Source organism: Zeus faber (genome assembly GCF_960531495.2).
Source record: "Zeus faber genome assembly, chromosome: 1".
In the NCBI taxonomy this organism is placed as follows: Eukaryota; Metazoa; Chordata; class Actinopteri; order Zeiformes; family Zeidae; genus Zeus; species Zeus faber.
The window spans coordinates 8,511,640-8,529,037 of NC_137193.1; the positions used below are offsets into that span (position 1 = coordinate 8,511,640).

The following is a 17,398-nucleotide window of genomic DNA, read 5'->3' on the forward strand; positions in this document are numbered from 1 at the left end:
GTTTAATTAACAAAACACGAGTCAAGAAAGTTAAAACGAGAAAAAATAAAAGGAAAACAACAAGAAAACTAGGAATCAGAAGGTTTTGGGGTGTTTTGTTCTATGTAGCTTCAGTGGTGATCAATGATAAACTCGTGGAAGGTGAGTTTCCTTGAATAAATATTGAAGAAATAAAAGAAGGAAAAAGATGTCAAATAAACTCGGTGACGTCGTCTCCTCGTTGCCGTGGTCACTCCAAGCGGGCACCGGGGGCCTCGTACGCTGCATTCCGTCGACGTCGGAACTCGGAAAACTCTGACCTCCCAATGGGCGCAAAGCAGCGGCCCGTGTGTTGGGAATTTCCCGGTCGGGGGTTTCGGGGGTTTCGGGGGCGGTTCCAGACCGGGCTAGCAGACCGGGCGCCACGGCAACAGCGACAAGCACCGGCACACGGTGGACCAAGTTCACCTCGCACGGGCTTTCATTGTTGTTGAAAAAAAAACAACAACAACAACAAAACAACAACAAAAACGTGAAAAATCCTCTGTAGATTTGACACCGCGTCAGCAAATATATATTCTTTTTTGTTCGCGGTACAACAAAAAAAAAAAAAAAAACCGAAAAGTACTGCAGGCGTGAATATTTTACAGAAAGCACGGGAGTGTGCGTGTGCGTGTGCGTGTGTGTGTGCGTGCGTGCGTCGCGGGGACCGCCGACTCCGGATTTACCGAAATCCGAGTTCCGAGGCCGTCGGAACGCCTCGTTTGAGCGGCGTGGCGTCACGTGACCGCCGGGCCGCCCCCCACACCGGAAGCAGGACGGATCGGCAGCAGGAAGCTGCGGCGGGACCCGACACGGCCGTTCTCCGCTGACAGGGCGGGGAGTCGTCTTCAACTCGGGCGGAGCGGACGGCCCATCGAGCCCACAAGCCCCACGGAGCCCGAGGGATCGCTTACCCCCCACCCCCTCCGCGTCCCACCCGTTCGAGTGGCCCCGGCGTCCGCCATGGCCCGGTGCGTCCAGTCCGTGCAGGAGTTCGTCCAGGACTCGTTCGTCCCCATGGTGGCCGTCCTGTGCAGCGAGGACGCGGAGAAAGTCGCCCGCGGGAACAACCTGGGGTTCGCCGAGCTGCTCCGGCCCTTCTGCAGACTCACGTCCGAGGGTGAGTGCGCTTCGGCCGGCGCCGGATCTCGCTGTCAAACGAGCTAGCTCGCTTGCGCCCCGTCAACGTTAGCATGCTAGCTCGGCTCGTGGACAGGTTCCCTAAGCCGCTGTTCAGTGACAGCCAGGCGGGGGAGGTGGAGCTTAACACTGGGCCTTATTGAGAGAGAGAGAGATCGATAGGTAAATACATAGGCTCACATCAAAACCGTAGAGGATCGGAATAATAATAATGGAAACCAAACTGGCAACGTAAAGCTAAACCTAAAAAACAAACAGTATTCATTAGCCCAATAAACGACACCACATAATAGGAGACTTTGGGCAATATCCGAAAACAACATAAGAAGACGTAACTGAAACTGCAACACAGAGTAAAGCTACATGTCTACGGTAAACAGTTCGCACTCGAGCGGCCCAGAGAGAGAAGTGGTGTTTCTCTGCCCCCGCTAGCGTCCAGCGGAACGACGGACGGAAAGCTGTCTCGTTCGGCCCAAGGAGGTTTGAATGCTGAAGGAGGGATGAGGCTCCCTCAGCTCCTGGTGCGTTGTTGTACTAACAATTCGCAAAACAAACAAACAAACAACTTTAACGTCTAGAAACCGAGAGAAAGTGGGGGGGGGGTCAACAGAATATTTAAAATGTGCTTCTCAGCCCAGGATAAAAAAAGACATGTCACAGGCTTAATGTTGGTTTGGTTTCTGGTATTGGCCGTGGTTGTAAATATAGAGAATAATAATAGAGGGAGGTTATTCTGTAAATAATATGCATACAGGCATGGATAACAATGGGCCAGTAGGTCTACATTAGTACAGTGTTATTACAATTTTATAACTATGCTATTACACAATATTGCACAAGTTGTGGTGTGTGTGTGTGTGTGTGTGTGTGTGTGTGTGTGTGTCTGCTGGTATGTTGTCGTGTGTAATCCAAGAGGAGCGGCTGACACACGAGCAGCGGCTGCTCGTCATCTTTGGTGACTTGTGGCCAACATCATGCTATGGCTGGCAGGCCAACGCAGTGGAGCAGCCGTACCCAAGCCGGCCGATGGTTCAGATGGAACTATGGCTGCAATTTAAGGCTGTCCGGCCAGAGTCTAGAAGGTTTGGTGTCTTATCCCTGGAAAGATAACAAGCCCCGAGCGCAAGAGGTCTCACCTATCTGCCGACATACAGTAGTGATATGTCGTCTTCAGGGTGATTGGCCACTTTGCTGCCCCCTCCCCCGAGAAACTGTCCCACCTCATTGCTGTAGTTAGAAAAGGTTTGGAGAAAATAGTAATGTTCCCCTAACTTGTTCCCATGACAAACAAACAACGGCGCCGGATTATCTTATCACTACGGCTTAACTTTGAAAATTGTTTACCCCACCTTTCACAGAGAGCTGTCACAAGTATTATACAATCGCCCGATGGCAATGTTTTTGAGCACACTGGATCGTTTTGAAAACTCGTCCCATTCCGTTATCGTTTGTTTCCATGCAAATTTTATGGGAATTTTTAACCAATGTTGGCAAAGTTGCGATAAATACATTGTGAATTAAACGAGTTTCCATCAGTTAGGTTGAAGAAAATGAATTTTCGGCCCATTTTTATGTGTCATGTTATGTGTCACTAAAATGTCATGATCTCGACTGCCCCAGTGAATAGTATTGCGCGAACAATGGAATTATTTTGTCCATATATAATAACTGTTCATTATGGTTTTCATTTTTTGGCTCTAGTAAAACTCTAGATGGGTCTTTTAGAGTTAGGGGTGCGGTGCACTGGCATTGGGCGCAGGTGCCTCGCTGGCTCGCCGGCTGCAATGCAGCTTGGAGCTGGAGGTAGCGAGTGGACAGGGAGAGGTAGAACAGGGGGAGAACGTTCCTTCTCCGGTTGCAGAGAGTGTAGGACAGGTTGAACATGATCAGTGATTTGATAACATTGGGTTAGGGTTATTGTGTCCGGGGACGGGGGCCCTGTCCCCTCTCAGTCAGCGGAGGAAACCGAGGCCATCCGGGAGGGGTGGGAAGACGGGGAGCTGCCGATTGTGTTGCCTAGTCTCGCGTGATATTGGATATCTCTCTCGTGTGACCATGACGTAATGTATCCGGAACAGTCATCTAAGTGGGAACAGGCTACGTACGGAACTTTTCCATACAGGAGGCCAATGTGGGAATGACTACCCACTGCCTTTCCCGCATATTTTTTGAACGCATTGAACATAATATAATGTGTCAAAAGTCATCTCACACTATATTACTGTGGTCGTAGTTGATTCAGACAATACTCATCAAAATGAGGTTTTGAAGAACACATAAAATCACATTCTACAGTCGTTGTGTCCCGATTTTTAAATAAGTATCATAAACAAAAAAACATTGATTATTTATTAGTTATTTTTACCAGAAGGTGAAGGCAAATTAAGTTGTACTTACGCTACCTGTGTCTTCTACATCTAGTAAAACCCGATTGGCTTGGTCATCAACTCTCACCTTATGTTGTCGCGACGCAGTAGCAGAGGGGCAAATGTGCAATAATCTATGATCCATCCAATGCCTTAATTGTATTTTCCTGAAGAAACACCACGTTCCTTCCTGCATTCATGTTTGTTTACCGTTAAAACACTGATGTAAGATATTGTCATAAAGCCGTTCTGCTGCTGTTTTCGACATGAGGGACCGTACACTATGTGCAGCTGTGATGTCACGTGAGTGTGATCAGATCACACATTGTATTTGTCATTGACGGAGAGCAGATATACCCAATAGGACCATGACCACCTTAGCTGCTTGGTGCCCCCCTTGTGGTTGACTGCGCGAGTGCTCCTTGGCGATTACGCACATTTTAGTATTTCTTTTCATTTTGCACCATGTCTGTCAAAAACTCATCGGCAGTGATTTCCTAAGTCCGTGATGCAGTTGTGTTTATCAAGAAATTCCCTGACAGAACAACTTTGGGATATTCACTCATGGATATAAAAATTTCCCTAAACGAACAACTTTGGGACTTTTTATCCGTGGGAGCAGAGTGGCCGGCGGAAATCCTACGCGGGAACACTCGCAACAACAACTACAACAAAAATGGAGTCGCTGTTCCACGAGCCGGCCCACGGAGGAAGCACCGAGGTAAACGAGGCGGCATTCAGGTCAGAATGAGGACGCAACCTTACCGTCCACCTCTGCCAAGCATCCTTCTTGCTAACGTCCAGTCCCTGGAGAACAAGATGGATGAACTTCGAGCGAGGATTCAATTCCAGCGAGACACGAGGAACTGTTGCGTCCTCTGCCTGACGGAAACATGGCTGACCCCACTGGTGCCGGATGAAGCCATACGTCCAGCCGAGGCCTTCTCCATGTTCCGCGGCGACAGAACGGGAGAGTCGGGGAAATCCAAAGGTGGAGGCGTCTGCCTAATGGTAAACAACCGCTGGTGTAACGCCAACAACACCAAATTCCTCTCCCACTCCTGCTCGCCGAACCTGGAACAGCTGACCATACTATGCCGTCCATTTTATCTCCCCCCTGGGAATTCAGCACGGTCATCATTACAGCCGTTTATATCCCACCGCAAGCGGACACCGACGAAGCTCTGTCGGTTCTGTACGATGTGTTGTGCGGATTTCAGAACAGACATCCCGACGCGGCTGTGGTAGTGACTGGGGACTTTAACAGGGCCAACCTTAAAAAAGTTCTGCCGAATTTCCACCAACACATCACGTGTGCCACCAGGGGAAACAGAACTCTGGACCATTGTTACACTCCTTACAAGAACGGATACAAGCCCGTGTCGCTTCCTGCTTTCGGGAAATCAGATCACGCCGCGATCTCGCTGCTTCCTGTTTACAGGCCTCTGATCGCGCGGGATCTGGTGATGACGAGGGAAGTGAAGCGGTGGACGGACCAATCAGAGGCTGCGCTTCAGGACGCTCTGACGGACGTAGACTGGGACATGTTCCAAGCGAGTTCAAGTGACGTCAGCGAGTTTACGGAGGTTGTAGTGAGTTTTGTGGCTACGCTAGCGGATGAAATCGTTCCCACGGTGAAAGTTCGGATATTTCCAAACCAGAAACCATGGGTTGATAAATCCATCCGCTGCGCTCTGAATGCACGCACGGCCGCTTACAACGACGGACTTGTATCTGGCAACATGGACAACTACAAAGCGGCGTCGTACAATCTGCGGAGGGCGGTGAGGGACGCCAAACGGACGTACAGAGACACCGTGGAGCTGCAGATGGAGCGGGGGGACACAAGACGCTTGTGGGAGGGGCTGCGAACAATAACAAACTACAAGAGCAGCTCCTCCCCAGCCACGAGTGTGGACGCCTCCCTGGCCAACCAACTGAACTCCTTTTATGCGCGGTTCGAGTCTGGCAGCAGCACCGCTAGCTCGCCGGCTAATTGGAGTTACACCGCTGGGGACGAGCGCGCACTCTCAGTGTCCGTGCACGAGGTCAGGAGGGCTTTGATGCGGGTGAACACCAGGAAAGCTGCGGGCCCAGATGGCATATCTGGACGAGTACTGAAGACCTGTGCTAACCAGCTAGCTCCGGTGTTCACCACAATATTCAACATCTCCCTGGCTGAATCAGTGGTCCCGTCCTGCTTCAAGAGGTCCACCGTCGTTCCTGTCCCGAAGATCGCCTCTCCAACCTGCCTGAATGACTACCGTCCGGTGGCCCTCACCTCGGTGGTCATGAAGTGTTTCGAGAGGCTGATTAAGGATTATATCTGCTGATGCCGTGATGCCGTATTGCTGCGCCGTACTGTTGTATACTGTTTTATCCCAAACACTACCTCACACTATTCACATTCACATGCCACTTTAATTCACATGCCACTTTAAATGCACATATCTGTATATACATAGGCATATTCCTTCAACCTATTCCATTTTATTTCAATTTATTTTTTATTGTATTTTATTCTATATATTTTTTATCTTATTCTATAAGTATTCCACTTACTGTATTACGTTTTAGGAGTCAGTTAGTCGGTCTATTAGAAAGGAATTTTCTACTTTTTATTTTATTTTATTTTTGTACTTTTTCCTAGGACTTATTGTGTGCTATAACCGGGTGCGTTGCATTACATTTCACTGCATATATGTATGGAAGTATGTATATGTATGTGACAAATAAAAATCTTGAATCTTGAATCTTGAATCTATTTTATCTGCTGATCCAGAGTGGCCGGAGATTATACGCGCCAACACTCTCAACAAGGAAAATAACAACAACAACGCAGTTGCTCTTCCACGGGTGGCCCGATGGAGGAAGCACCGCGGTAAGCGAGGAAGCGAATTCGGATCAGTATGAGGAGGCAACCTTACCGTCCACCTCTGCCCAATGTCCAATCTCTGGAGAACAAGATGGATGACCTTCGAGCGAGCACTACATTCCAACGGGATACGAGAAACTGTTGTGTCCTCTGCCTGATGGAGACATGGCTGAACCCGCTGGTGCCGGACCACGCCATACCCAGCTCAGGCCTTCTCCGTGTTCTGCGCAGATAGGTTGGGGGATTCGGGGAAATCCAAGGGCGGAGGCGTCTGCCCCATAATCAACAGTAGATGGTGTAACCCCAATAACATCGACTCTCTCTTGCTCCTGCTCACCCGAACTGGAACAGCTGACCATCTCATGCCATCCATTCTACCTCCCCCGGGAATTCAGCTAATTAATTAAATTCTGCAATTCATCGTCGCAGCCGTTTATATTCTATCGCAAGCGGACACCGACACAGCACTATCAGACCCATATGATGTGTTGCGCGGATTTCAAAACAAACATCTCGATGTAGCTGTGGTGGTCGATATCACTGAAGCGCAGAGGCTGCGCTTCAGTGATATCGACTAGGACATGTTCCAATCAAGTTCCAGTGACTTCAGCGAGTTCATGGAAGTAGCCATGAGCTTCATAGCTACGTTAGTGGACAGCATCCTTCCCACAGTGAAAGTTCTGATAATTTCCGAACCAGGGTTGATAAATCCATTCCGCTCTGAATGCTCACATGGCCGCTTACAACGAAAGTCTTGTATCCGGAAATATGGACAATTACAAAGCGGCATCCTATAAACTGTGGAGGGTGGTGAAGGATGCTAAACGGATATTCAGGGAAACAGTGGAGCTACAGATGGAGCAACGTGACACCAGACGTTTGTGGCAGGGGCTGCGGACTATTACACAACTACAAGAGCAGCCCGCCCCGCCACGAGTGTGGGCACCTCCGTAGCCAATGAACTGAACTCGTTTGTGCGCGGTTTGAGGCTGGCAACAACACCGCTAGCTTGGCGACTAACTGGAGGTACACCGCTGGGGACGAACGCCCACTCTGTGTCTGAGAATGACGTCAGGTGGGCTCTGATATCTGGGCTAGTACTCAAGACCTGTGCTATTGAGCCCCGGTGCTCACTGCTGGCTGAGTTGGTGGTCCTGTCCTGCTTTAAGAGGTGCACCATCATCCATGTGCCGACGATTGCCCCTCCAGCCTGCTTGAATGACTACCGTCCGGTGGCCTTCACCTCGGTGGTCATAAAGTGCTTCGAGAGGCTGATTAAGAATTACATCTGTGCCGCCATCACGCCATCATCAGGTTTGCTGACGACACCGTCGTGGTGGGCTCGATCACTGACAACGACGACGAGAAGGCCTACCACTCTGGGGGCAGGACAACGGCCTCCTCTTGAACGTCAGAAAAACTAAGGAGCTGATTGTGGACTTTAGGAGAGGATTACAACAAAGGACACATGCGCCGTTGATGATTAATGGGACTTGTGTTGACAGGGTGTGCAGCTTCAAGTACCTGGAAGTCCACATCCCAGAGGACTTATCATGGACTATACACACAGACACTCCGGTGAGAAAGGCGAGGAAGCATCTTTACCACCTCAGGCAGCTGAAGAAATTCAGGGTCTCTGTGAGGATATGCTCACAGGGCTGCTCAAGTCCCTCTACTGTGGAGCACTGGAAAGCATCCTGACAGGCAACATCACTGCCTGGTTTGGGAACTGTACTGCTCAGGACAGGCGGGCCCTGCCGAGGTGGTGCGTACCAGTACCACTGGTGCTACCCTCCCCTCCCTGCAGGACTTATACACCAGGAGGTGTAGCAGCAGAGCTCGCAGCATCATGAAGGACCCTCACCACCCCAACAACAGACTGTTTCAGCTGCTGTGGTCGGGCAAGCTCCTCCACAGTCACACAGCGAGAACAGAGAGACTGAGACGGAGTTTCTTCCCACAAACCATAAGGACTGTCAATGCTGAACTCACCAGAGGCCTTCAATGAGACACACACATAGCACCACACTGCCTTACTGTACTGTATGTTGCATACTGTTACTGCATACTGTACTGTATTGCTGTTCGGTGGTACTGTATTGCTGATCCAGATCCATGGATGTTGTATACTGTACCGTATATCTCCACACACACTTCGTCACTTTATTCACATGCCACTTTACTGCACATATCTATATTCATAGTAGCCTATTCCTTTTATTTCTATTTAGTATTACTACTCAGTATATCACCTTTTTACTCTTGTTTTATTTTGCTTACTTACTGCATTATGTTTTAGGAATCAGTTTAGTTAATTAGTTATTAATTAGCTATTGTGTCAGTTTAGTAACTATTGTGCATAATCTCTGTCATAAATCTGTCATAAATATACATCTTCAATCTTTATTTGCAGATAACGTAAAATATTGCCATAAATATTACCGTTAAGCAGTTCTGCCGCTGATTTGCCAAATAGCAAATCGGTCACAACGATTTGATCTCTGCTTGACAGAATTTTTCCGGTCCAATTTAAAAAAACAAAAAAAAACAAAAAAAAAAAACAACCCAAAAAACATCTGTCATTAATGTCCTTCGGTGATCAATGAAGTGGATCGCTGATTGACGATAAGTCTGTCAATCTGCTGAAGCCTAGTGTTGTCGATAAGGAATTTGCACCGCATGGTCAAATGCTCAACAAGCAGGCTTTTTGTGAAGTCTTAATTCAATAGAATGGTGAAGTCAATTCAGTGGAAGGACATCATGACAACACGCCGCTGACTGAGCACTCCTTCACACGCTGCCTCCTCTTGTTTAAAATTTTTAGCGACAAACAAAAAATTGTTGTGATACACACCCTCTGCAATCAACCAAAATTCCCCACACCCTCCCGATCTCTTCTCGAAACATTTTGATAAAGCTCAAGGAAAGTGATTCTGATGTGCATGCTGACCAATCCATAATAACGCAAAGGCCGATCTTGGATGCAGCACTGCGACGTTTGCGCTTTTTTTGTGGAAATAAATTCCAAATCCATTGCACTCTTGACGATCCGGCTCAATGATCATCGCTTTGCAGAGTTGACCGGTCCAATTATAGATTTAGGTTTAATACATAGCTTATGTACACCCTGAACACCTCATAATTCTCGTGTGTGTGTGTGTGTGTGTGTGTGTGTGTGTGTGTGTGTGTGTGTGTGTGTGTGTGTGTGTGTGTGTGTGTGTGTGTGTGTGTGTGTGTGTGTGTGTGTGTGTGTGTGTGTGTGTGTGCAACTCTAAACAAAGAGTAGGGTTGGCAACTCCAGCCAATTTAGACTTCCTGCTTTTCCCCTCAAAGCTTCCTCCAAATCGAAAATGCAAGCGGGTTAAGTCATATGTTAGCAATCACCCCTTAACGTAGCATGGTTGGAGGCCTCTTGTCGGCCAAAGTGAAAGTGGCAGCTGCTCCTACAAGGAGATTTCTATTTGGATAGCTGACAACACCTGTGGTCAAAATCCTAAACAAGAAATGTATGATTGTTTTGTCTTTGTACAATGATGTTGCGGAATATTTGACTTTTCCAGCAAGCATGGATGTTGATAGAGACTTGGGTACTAAGACTATAGAATTTATTGACTTAATTGGTCAATATATTCACCAATCTGATGATGACGTTATTGCCTCCTTAATGATGAGTAATCGGTGAAACGTTTTAAGGTTTAAAGCCTTTTTGAAGTGTGAAAAGTAGTCAAAATAACTTTGATCCATGTTACTCACTTGGACTTGGCAGGGGTGCCTGCGTCACCTCTGCCTAATACCATTGTAGCTTAAGAGCTTGTCAGCTTGAACTTTTCCATAATGAAATCAGCATTTTGCAGGGAGTACCCTGGGATGGCATTAAAACGCTCTCAAATGGAGTTGGCATTTCAATGGATGCAAATGCAGTTTGTCATGCTGCGCGGGCCAAATAATCACTTTCAGAAATTATTTGGTGCCACGCCATACCTCTGAACGAGGCCCCGTTATGGAGTGATGGAATTTCTCAGGGTAATAACAAAATATATACGATAATATCTATCCTAGGCTTCTATGTCCAAGGGTGTAGTTCTTCACCCTTCACCCTTCACTTGACCTTATGGTATAGTAGGCCCATATAGTTTCCAAATGAAAGCCGTCAAATATCTCAAACCGAGGCACCTAGGAGTAGACGTCAATGCAGCCCCGTGACCCCACGCCAGCCACGTTGCGTTTGATCAGCAAGCATATGTTGGTGTTGAACACCCATTGGACAGAATGCAGCAGAACCAGGTCTGCGGTCAGTGATCTGATTGGTTCAAATTGTCCATAGCATACGGTTCAAATGGGTGGGGGACATGAATATATAATGTGAATAACGAGTTGGCAAAGCAGGTGTATGAGACCTTGTAGATTTGTATTCCACTGGTCAGTACAAATGGGCCCATCACGGTGGAAATAACATTGTGAAAAATAGCTACAGTTCCACCATTAGCGTCCCCGTAACTTTTTAACCCCCCAGGACCCATAGATTCGCTGCTGAGGCTTTTGATCTCGACCATCTGACTTCCATCGAACTTTTTCGGCTTCCGTCACGATTCCCGGGTCAAGCGCGCGACGTTTCCTACGCGCAAAGTGTGTGGAGCAAAAAATAAGCCGATCAGAAAAGACGCAGGGGGTCGCACGTTTAACTATCTGTGACTTGACCAGGGTAAGCATCTCTGTTAAAAAAATATTTTTGAAAATCACTCTAAATAAAAAAATACGGTAAGAAATTTTCAGGCTTCAAGTCATTTTTTATCACGGCGCCATTTTTAGCTTTTCAACGTAGCCCATGAAAAGACTGAAACGCAATGAGGTCAAAATGAGACGCTACTGCCTTAATAAGTTATTAGGCAACATTTTGACAAACTGAACCTTTTCACGATGACTATATAATGAGGAAATCCACCATGACACCACAGAATGAGATCAAATCCCCGTCGTGGGAAATAACAGATTTACTCCTAAAGGAAGTGATGTCCCTTGTTCCTCCAGACGAGAGGGACAAAGTCTGCACTTACTCTACTCCTCCTCCCTTTACTCTACCTCTATTCCACGTCCCTCTTCTCTACTTGTACCCTATTCTACCTCTACTCCACCTTTACTCAACCTCCCTCTATACTGCCTACCATACTACCTCCCTCTATGCAACCTCTATTATACTCTACCTCCCTCTACTCTACCTCTACTTCTGCTTTTCTCTACCTCCCTCTATGTACGACAACTATGTCCCTCTACTCTACCTCTACTCCACATCTCTCTTCTCTACTTCTACTCTACCTTTACTCAACCTCCCTCTGTACTACCAACCATACTGCCTCCCTCTACTTTTCCTCTATTATACTCAACCACCCTCTACTCTACCTCTTCTTCTACTCTTCTCTACTTAACTCGTAGCATATTTTACTCATACTCTGGTGCACTCTATGCTTTGATTTTCTGCCTGAGGGCAGGGACCTTTCATGAAGGACGTGTAAAGCGTCTCCTCTGTCCGTCCTCCCCGCAGGACACATACGGGACCCCAACAACCAAGTGCAGCCGGTGAAGAACCTGCGCATCAGCATCAACAACGTGTGCACGCGGCCCACGCCGGCCTCGGGCGCCCTGAGCCCCGCCCAGCGCCGGCTGCTCAGCGAGGTGGTGTCGTCCTGCCAGCCGCCAGAAGGGGGCGCGGCCAACGTCATCACGGCGGGGGAGTACGACCTCAACTTCAACGGTGAGCTCTCCATTGGGCGGTGCCCGCACCACCTCTGCCGCGCCCGGGGCGGCGGAATGTGAGGAGCGTGGTAGCTGTTCAGAGATGTCCAGGGCACCACTTCAAAATGTTTATTTTATATTTATATCTAATAGTTTCTAGTCAGCAGTGCCAGTAACCCAGCGTTTCCTGACAATGATTACTTCAAAGCTAAAATTTGAGCCTTGCAGCAACTACACTTGCGGAGATGCCATTTAATACATGAATAATAAATTAACTTGTGCAACGGAGTAATAAGTTTAGCCCAAATGACCTTCAGTTGCCTTTTGACATTTCGTCCGGAAGGAAAATACAAGTCTATTAAGTTTGTTTTCCACAGGCTTCTCCGACTGAAAGGTAGCCAAGCTATCATTAGTTCATTTTGTTTTTCACTTCAGGAGTAATACTTTTAACGTAACTGGCCTTTTAAATTGAACTGCAAGCAGCTGGAAGGGAGCTAAATTGGTGCTAAAGGCCAAACCATCACATTGTGATCTAGGTCAGGAAGATAATTATTATTATTATTTTTTTCTGGCCAAATCGAAGAATGATTCAACGGGGGAGGGAAAGCCATTTTTTAATGTTAACCGTGTCAGGAAAAATGGCAGCAGCAGTTATTAATAATAATTTTTTTTTTTTTTTTAACTCTCTCTCTGGCAGAAGAACTGTGTGATTAAAAATGAAAACCTCAGGAAGAGCGAGGCCAGGCACCAGGGAGCGCAGGGAAATAGCAGGCTTGAGAATGCCAGAGAACCTCTTCCATCAATTGGTTCCTAGAGTAACAATCAGTGTTGAGTTTATGGATAATAAGCGTCGGTGGGGAAAGTAGGAGCCGGGGTATTATTGTTTATTTTGTCATCGTGGCTCCTCGTCTGTGCACAGCCTTACAACCCGTTGATCAACCTTTGAACGTCACGCACAAAAACCTGGAGTGCGCATCCGAGGGCAGCACACAACGAACGCAACCGTTACGTTTTTTTTTCAGTTTTTTGGGGGTTTTTTTTGTGACGCTTCTCCTCTCTCATGTCTTGTTTTATGACCACCCTCCCCGGAACGAACGCACATCGGGGTAAGAGCCACTTCTCTCCCCCCCCCCCCCCCCGCCCAAACCAGAGCCCCACGCCTCGACCCCCGCGGTCAAACCAATTCAACGTAGACCTGAAGAATAGACTAGTTTTGTTGTTGTTGTTGTTGTTGTTGTGTGGACACACTGTTGGTATGTGAATCCTATTCCACTACTCTGTGGTGCCCCCCTCACCTCAGTGCCGCTCCCCTTTGACCCCCGCGTCCCCATCAGTCCATCCAGTGTCCCTCCCAGCTCGTTCTAGAGAGAAGCTCTTTAACAGCGTTTGGACGACGGGACGCTAACACCGCGCAATCCACTAGTAACTAATCCCAAACACACGACGACTCGGGGACGACAAAAGTGCGACAAAAGACCGTGGAAAAAGTCATATCGGGATGAATCATTCGTGGATGAGAGCTGCTTTTGTCTTCTGCTGCTGCTCGCTCAAGCCAATTCAAACACTCGCAGGGCTCAACACATAGGACTTACTTCCTGCTAAGCGCATATTAAAACGCCAGTCTCCTGCTAAAATATAAACATGTTCTGAAAAAGAAAAAAAAGAAGTACATATAAAATAAATAATAAAAGAAAAATAATAAAAATAATACACAACAAACAAGATTCAAATAATTATAAGAAAGGTGAAGCAAAGAGAAGAAATGACGTCCGGAAAGGGCCTCAACGACCTGAACGATTGGCTCTGTGTGGAATTGTTTCGGAAACTGAATCCTATGCAGATTCAAAACCACCAGATTTGTAATTAGTATATATCTTTTTTCAATTCATTCGCTGGCTCGACACTTCATGATGTCACATTCATTGCACAGCATCTAGTAAAAATAAAAAAAATAGGTAAAATAAATATGAAATAAAAGTTTTTGTTATTTTGTCATTGTTGAGCCCTGACTTGGCTGTGAGAAAAGCTAATTATTGCGCTTGACTTGTGCTGATGGTGGGTGAAATGACACCAACCCCCCCACACACACACACACACACACACACACACACACATATATACACGGTACCCATGCGCTATGTAGTTGCTTAATGCCTCATTAGAATAGTATTGTTTTGGACTGTCACTAATGCTAACAAGCCCCATGGTGCTCTCTCCCTCCCTCTCTCTGTATCTGTCTCTCTCCCTCTCTCTCTCTCAATCTCCCTCCTCTCTCTCGCTCTCTCTCTCTCTCTCTCTCTCTCTCTCTCTCTCTCTCCTCTCTCTCTCTCTGCATCTCTGTCTCTCTCGCCCCCTACCGCCTGCCAGATCGCTCTCTAAAAGCGAGCGTTCCCTGGTACGGTGCCTGGAAAGAGACTCTCTCGCAAGTCGGCAGCTCCAAGCACCACACAGGTACTCTAACCCTCCGGGTGGGTGACGGGCGGACAGACGGGGGGTCCTGGTGACCCCCCGGTGACCTCCCCTAGCGCTTCACGCCGTCGTGCCAGCGTGCTTTTTTTTATTATTATTATTATTTTTTTTCCTTGCCCCTACCTGCAACCTTTTTCCGTGGTGATGGTTTTCCCCCTCCTCTCCTTCTACCTGTCCGTACATAGGCGTAGCTTTTGCATCAGTGTCCAGTGGGGGAGGAGGGTCGTCGCACTAGGGATGCACCAACTACCAATTTAGTCAGACGGAGTACCGGCCACTAGGTTTTGGTTACCGGCTGTTCATAATATTGACATTTTCAGTTATATTTAGTAGTTAGATCATTCATTTGGACCCTTTGTTTAATTATTATTATTATTATTTATATTATTATTAATATTATAAATTACGAAACAGATATAGCCCTAATAAGCATTGGGGCAATGTGTATTGGGCTGTTATTGGTATGCATTCAAATGGAAAAGGGAAAAAACACGATTTATTTGTGGTTATTTATATCAATGTCTATGTGTGTATCCAATGAGGGTCCAAATGATCCAACTTCTAATGTTGAAGGTGCCCCCCCCCCCAATTACCTAAATCTACGCTTATGTCTCCGTAGCTCAAAGTTTTAGTAGCCGACCTTTCCTCCCACATGCTTTTTTCCTCACACACTTTCCAGCCTTAGATTAGGTGTGTGTGTGTGTGTGTGTGTGTGTGTGTGTGTGTGTGTGTGTGTGTGTGTGTGTGTGTGTGTGTGTGTGTGTGTGTGTGTGCGCGTGCGCGCGCCCACCGCTCTTCTCCATCCTCATACCAAGAGGTGCCTCATAGCGAGGAGTGAATCTTGTCGTTCCCCCATGTGCTGTGCGGGGGAAAAGAGAAAATTTGGTTTATTTTCTTTTTCAATTAGAAAAGCAAATTACAGAAAGAGCACAGCGTCTTGCCTTGAAGCCGTTTTAATCTCATGTTCTATGACAAAGCACTCAGCTTTACTGTTTTTCGTCTGCTGTTCGTTTTTCCTTGGAAGTGAAACATGCTATTTTCCCAAGCTTACAAAGTGTTGGTTAGAGCTTGTGAAGCATTATCAGTTATTGCCCTTTGTCTTTGGAGATGGGATCTCCTAATATTATAATTGGAGACTATTAGAGCTAAAATCCAACTATGCCTCATAGAGCTAGATAACACATGCTGTGTTGTCTAGTGCTGCTTGGCAAACCTACTCGACTTAAAGCAACGACCTACTCTACATCCTTATTCATGACAGGATGTCATTGTCCCTTCTGGGCCCACTTACAGAAACCTAGAAGCTTAATGTGTGTGTGTGTGTGTGTGTGTTTGTGTGTGTGTGCGTGTGCGTGCGTGCGTGCGTGCGTGCGTGCGTGCACTTCGGCCGTCATATGCCAACCCCTGAACATGGGCTCATAACTCTGGATTGGAAGTGACCGCAAGGTTTAATAGGGTTCGCTCCTTAATGGCTGGTGTGTGTGTGTGTGTGTGTGTGTGTGTGTGTGTGTGTGTGTGTGTGTGTGTGTGTGTGTGTGTGTGTGTGTGTGTGTGTGTGTGTGTGTGTGTGTGTGTGTGTGTGTGTGTGTGTGTGTGTGTGTGTCACCTCGTCCTTGTGTGTATGGTGGTGGCTTGTCAGGCCCCGATGATGGTGATGATTTGTCAATGTCGTCACAACCCTGATTTCAAAGCCCTTGTGGAGATGCTCCCGCTCAATACTCTACCATGTGAGTTCATAATAGGGCTGCGTATATTCCCTGGGAAACAAATTCAAATTTGTATTCTTTATTATTTTAAATATTTAAATTTATCCGAGCGATCTTTTCTCCAAACAAAGCAAATAAAAACTCGAGATGTGTTTAATTTACTCCGTTTCGCTGCTCCACTACGGAGCGGATCACAGATCGCTCCGGGGGGGGAATCCCGCCCGCGTTCTCATGGCCCGGTGGCAAATGCCCCGCGGCCCAGCACGGTCCGGGACCCGGTGGTTGGGAACCTCTGCAGGAGAGGACATTGCGCTCGTGCGTCTCTGTGGACACGGACTGGGCAGACACCGCTACCGGATTATTTCTCTCTGATGTGTGTTCACTGCGCAACAAACTGGATGAACTTATATTGAACTGAATGGCTCATCACATGGGAATTCATCGCATACGCTAGTCAAACACTAATAATCAATTATTTATTTATGAAAAAAAAAAATCGCAATCCAATGGAAATTTCAGCATTCCAATAGTGATTATTATTATTATTTTTTTTTTTAAATTCAAATTGTATTTGAATTTGGTTCCTGCAGCCCTGGTTCATAGCCAGAATCCTGCTCCGAATCGTTGCTTTTGTGCCGTTTTGGTGCGTGTTCTGTCCAAGCGAGCACACACTAGTGTTAATGCTAATCGAGCGTTATTGATTATCACCGTTTGTCATTACGATCTAGATATATTTTAATTTGTGAGCTTCTTCAAAATTAAACCACTTCTAGTCAATAGGCCGATAAAAAGTGAATAAAAAAACTAATCTTAAAATAAAGAATATTAAAAGTCAATACTTAATATTCAGAGCCATGAAGTGGTGCTTTGGAACCCGCTCGACTTAAAACCATGGTTCATAACAGGGTGTCATTGTGTTTGGTTGCTGCAGCTCATTATCATCACGATTCTTCCATGTGAGTTCATCCTTCTCCGAATCGCCATGTTTGTCGCCGTTTTGCTGTGTGTTCTGTCCAAATTAGTTAGTTAGTTAGTACTATGCAAGCATTGTTGATTATTGGCGTCTGTCGCTACAATCTGGAAATATTTGC

General features: G+C 46.8%; 1 protein-coding gene across 1 annotated transcript in view; it reads left to right on the forward strand.

Annotated features, from left to right (window-relative positions):
* The first annotated feature begins 814 nt into the window (after nucleotides 1-814).
* trappc8 (trafficking protein particle complex subunit 8) overlaps nucleotides 815-17,398 on the forward strand; it is a 67,586-nt gene continuing 51,002 nt past the window's right edge. The window contains exons 1-3 of the mRNA XM_079996511.1: nucleotides 815-1,141; nucleotides 11,942-12,151; nucleotides 14,500-14,583. Coding sequence (XP_079852637.1) covers nucleotides 985-1,141; nucleotides 11,942-12,151; nucleotides 14,500-14,583 — 451 coding nt within the window. The 5' untranslated portion in view covers nucleotides 815-984. The remainder of the gene's footprint in view (nucleotides 1,142-11,941; nucleotides 12,152-14,499; nucleotides 14,584-17,398) is intronic.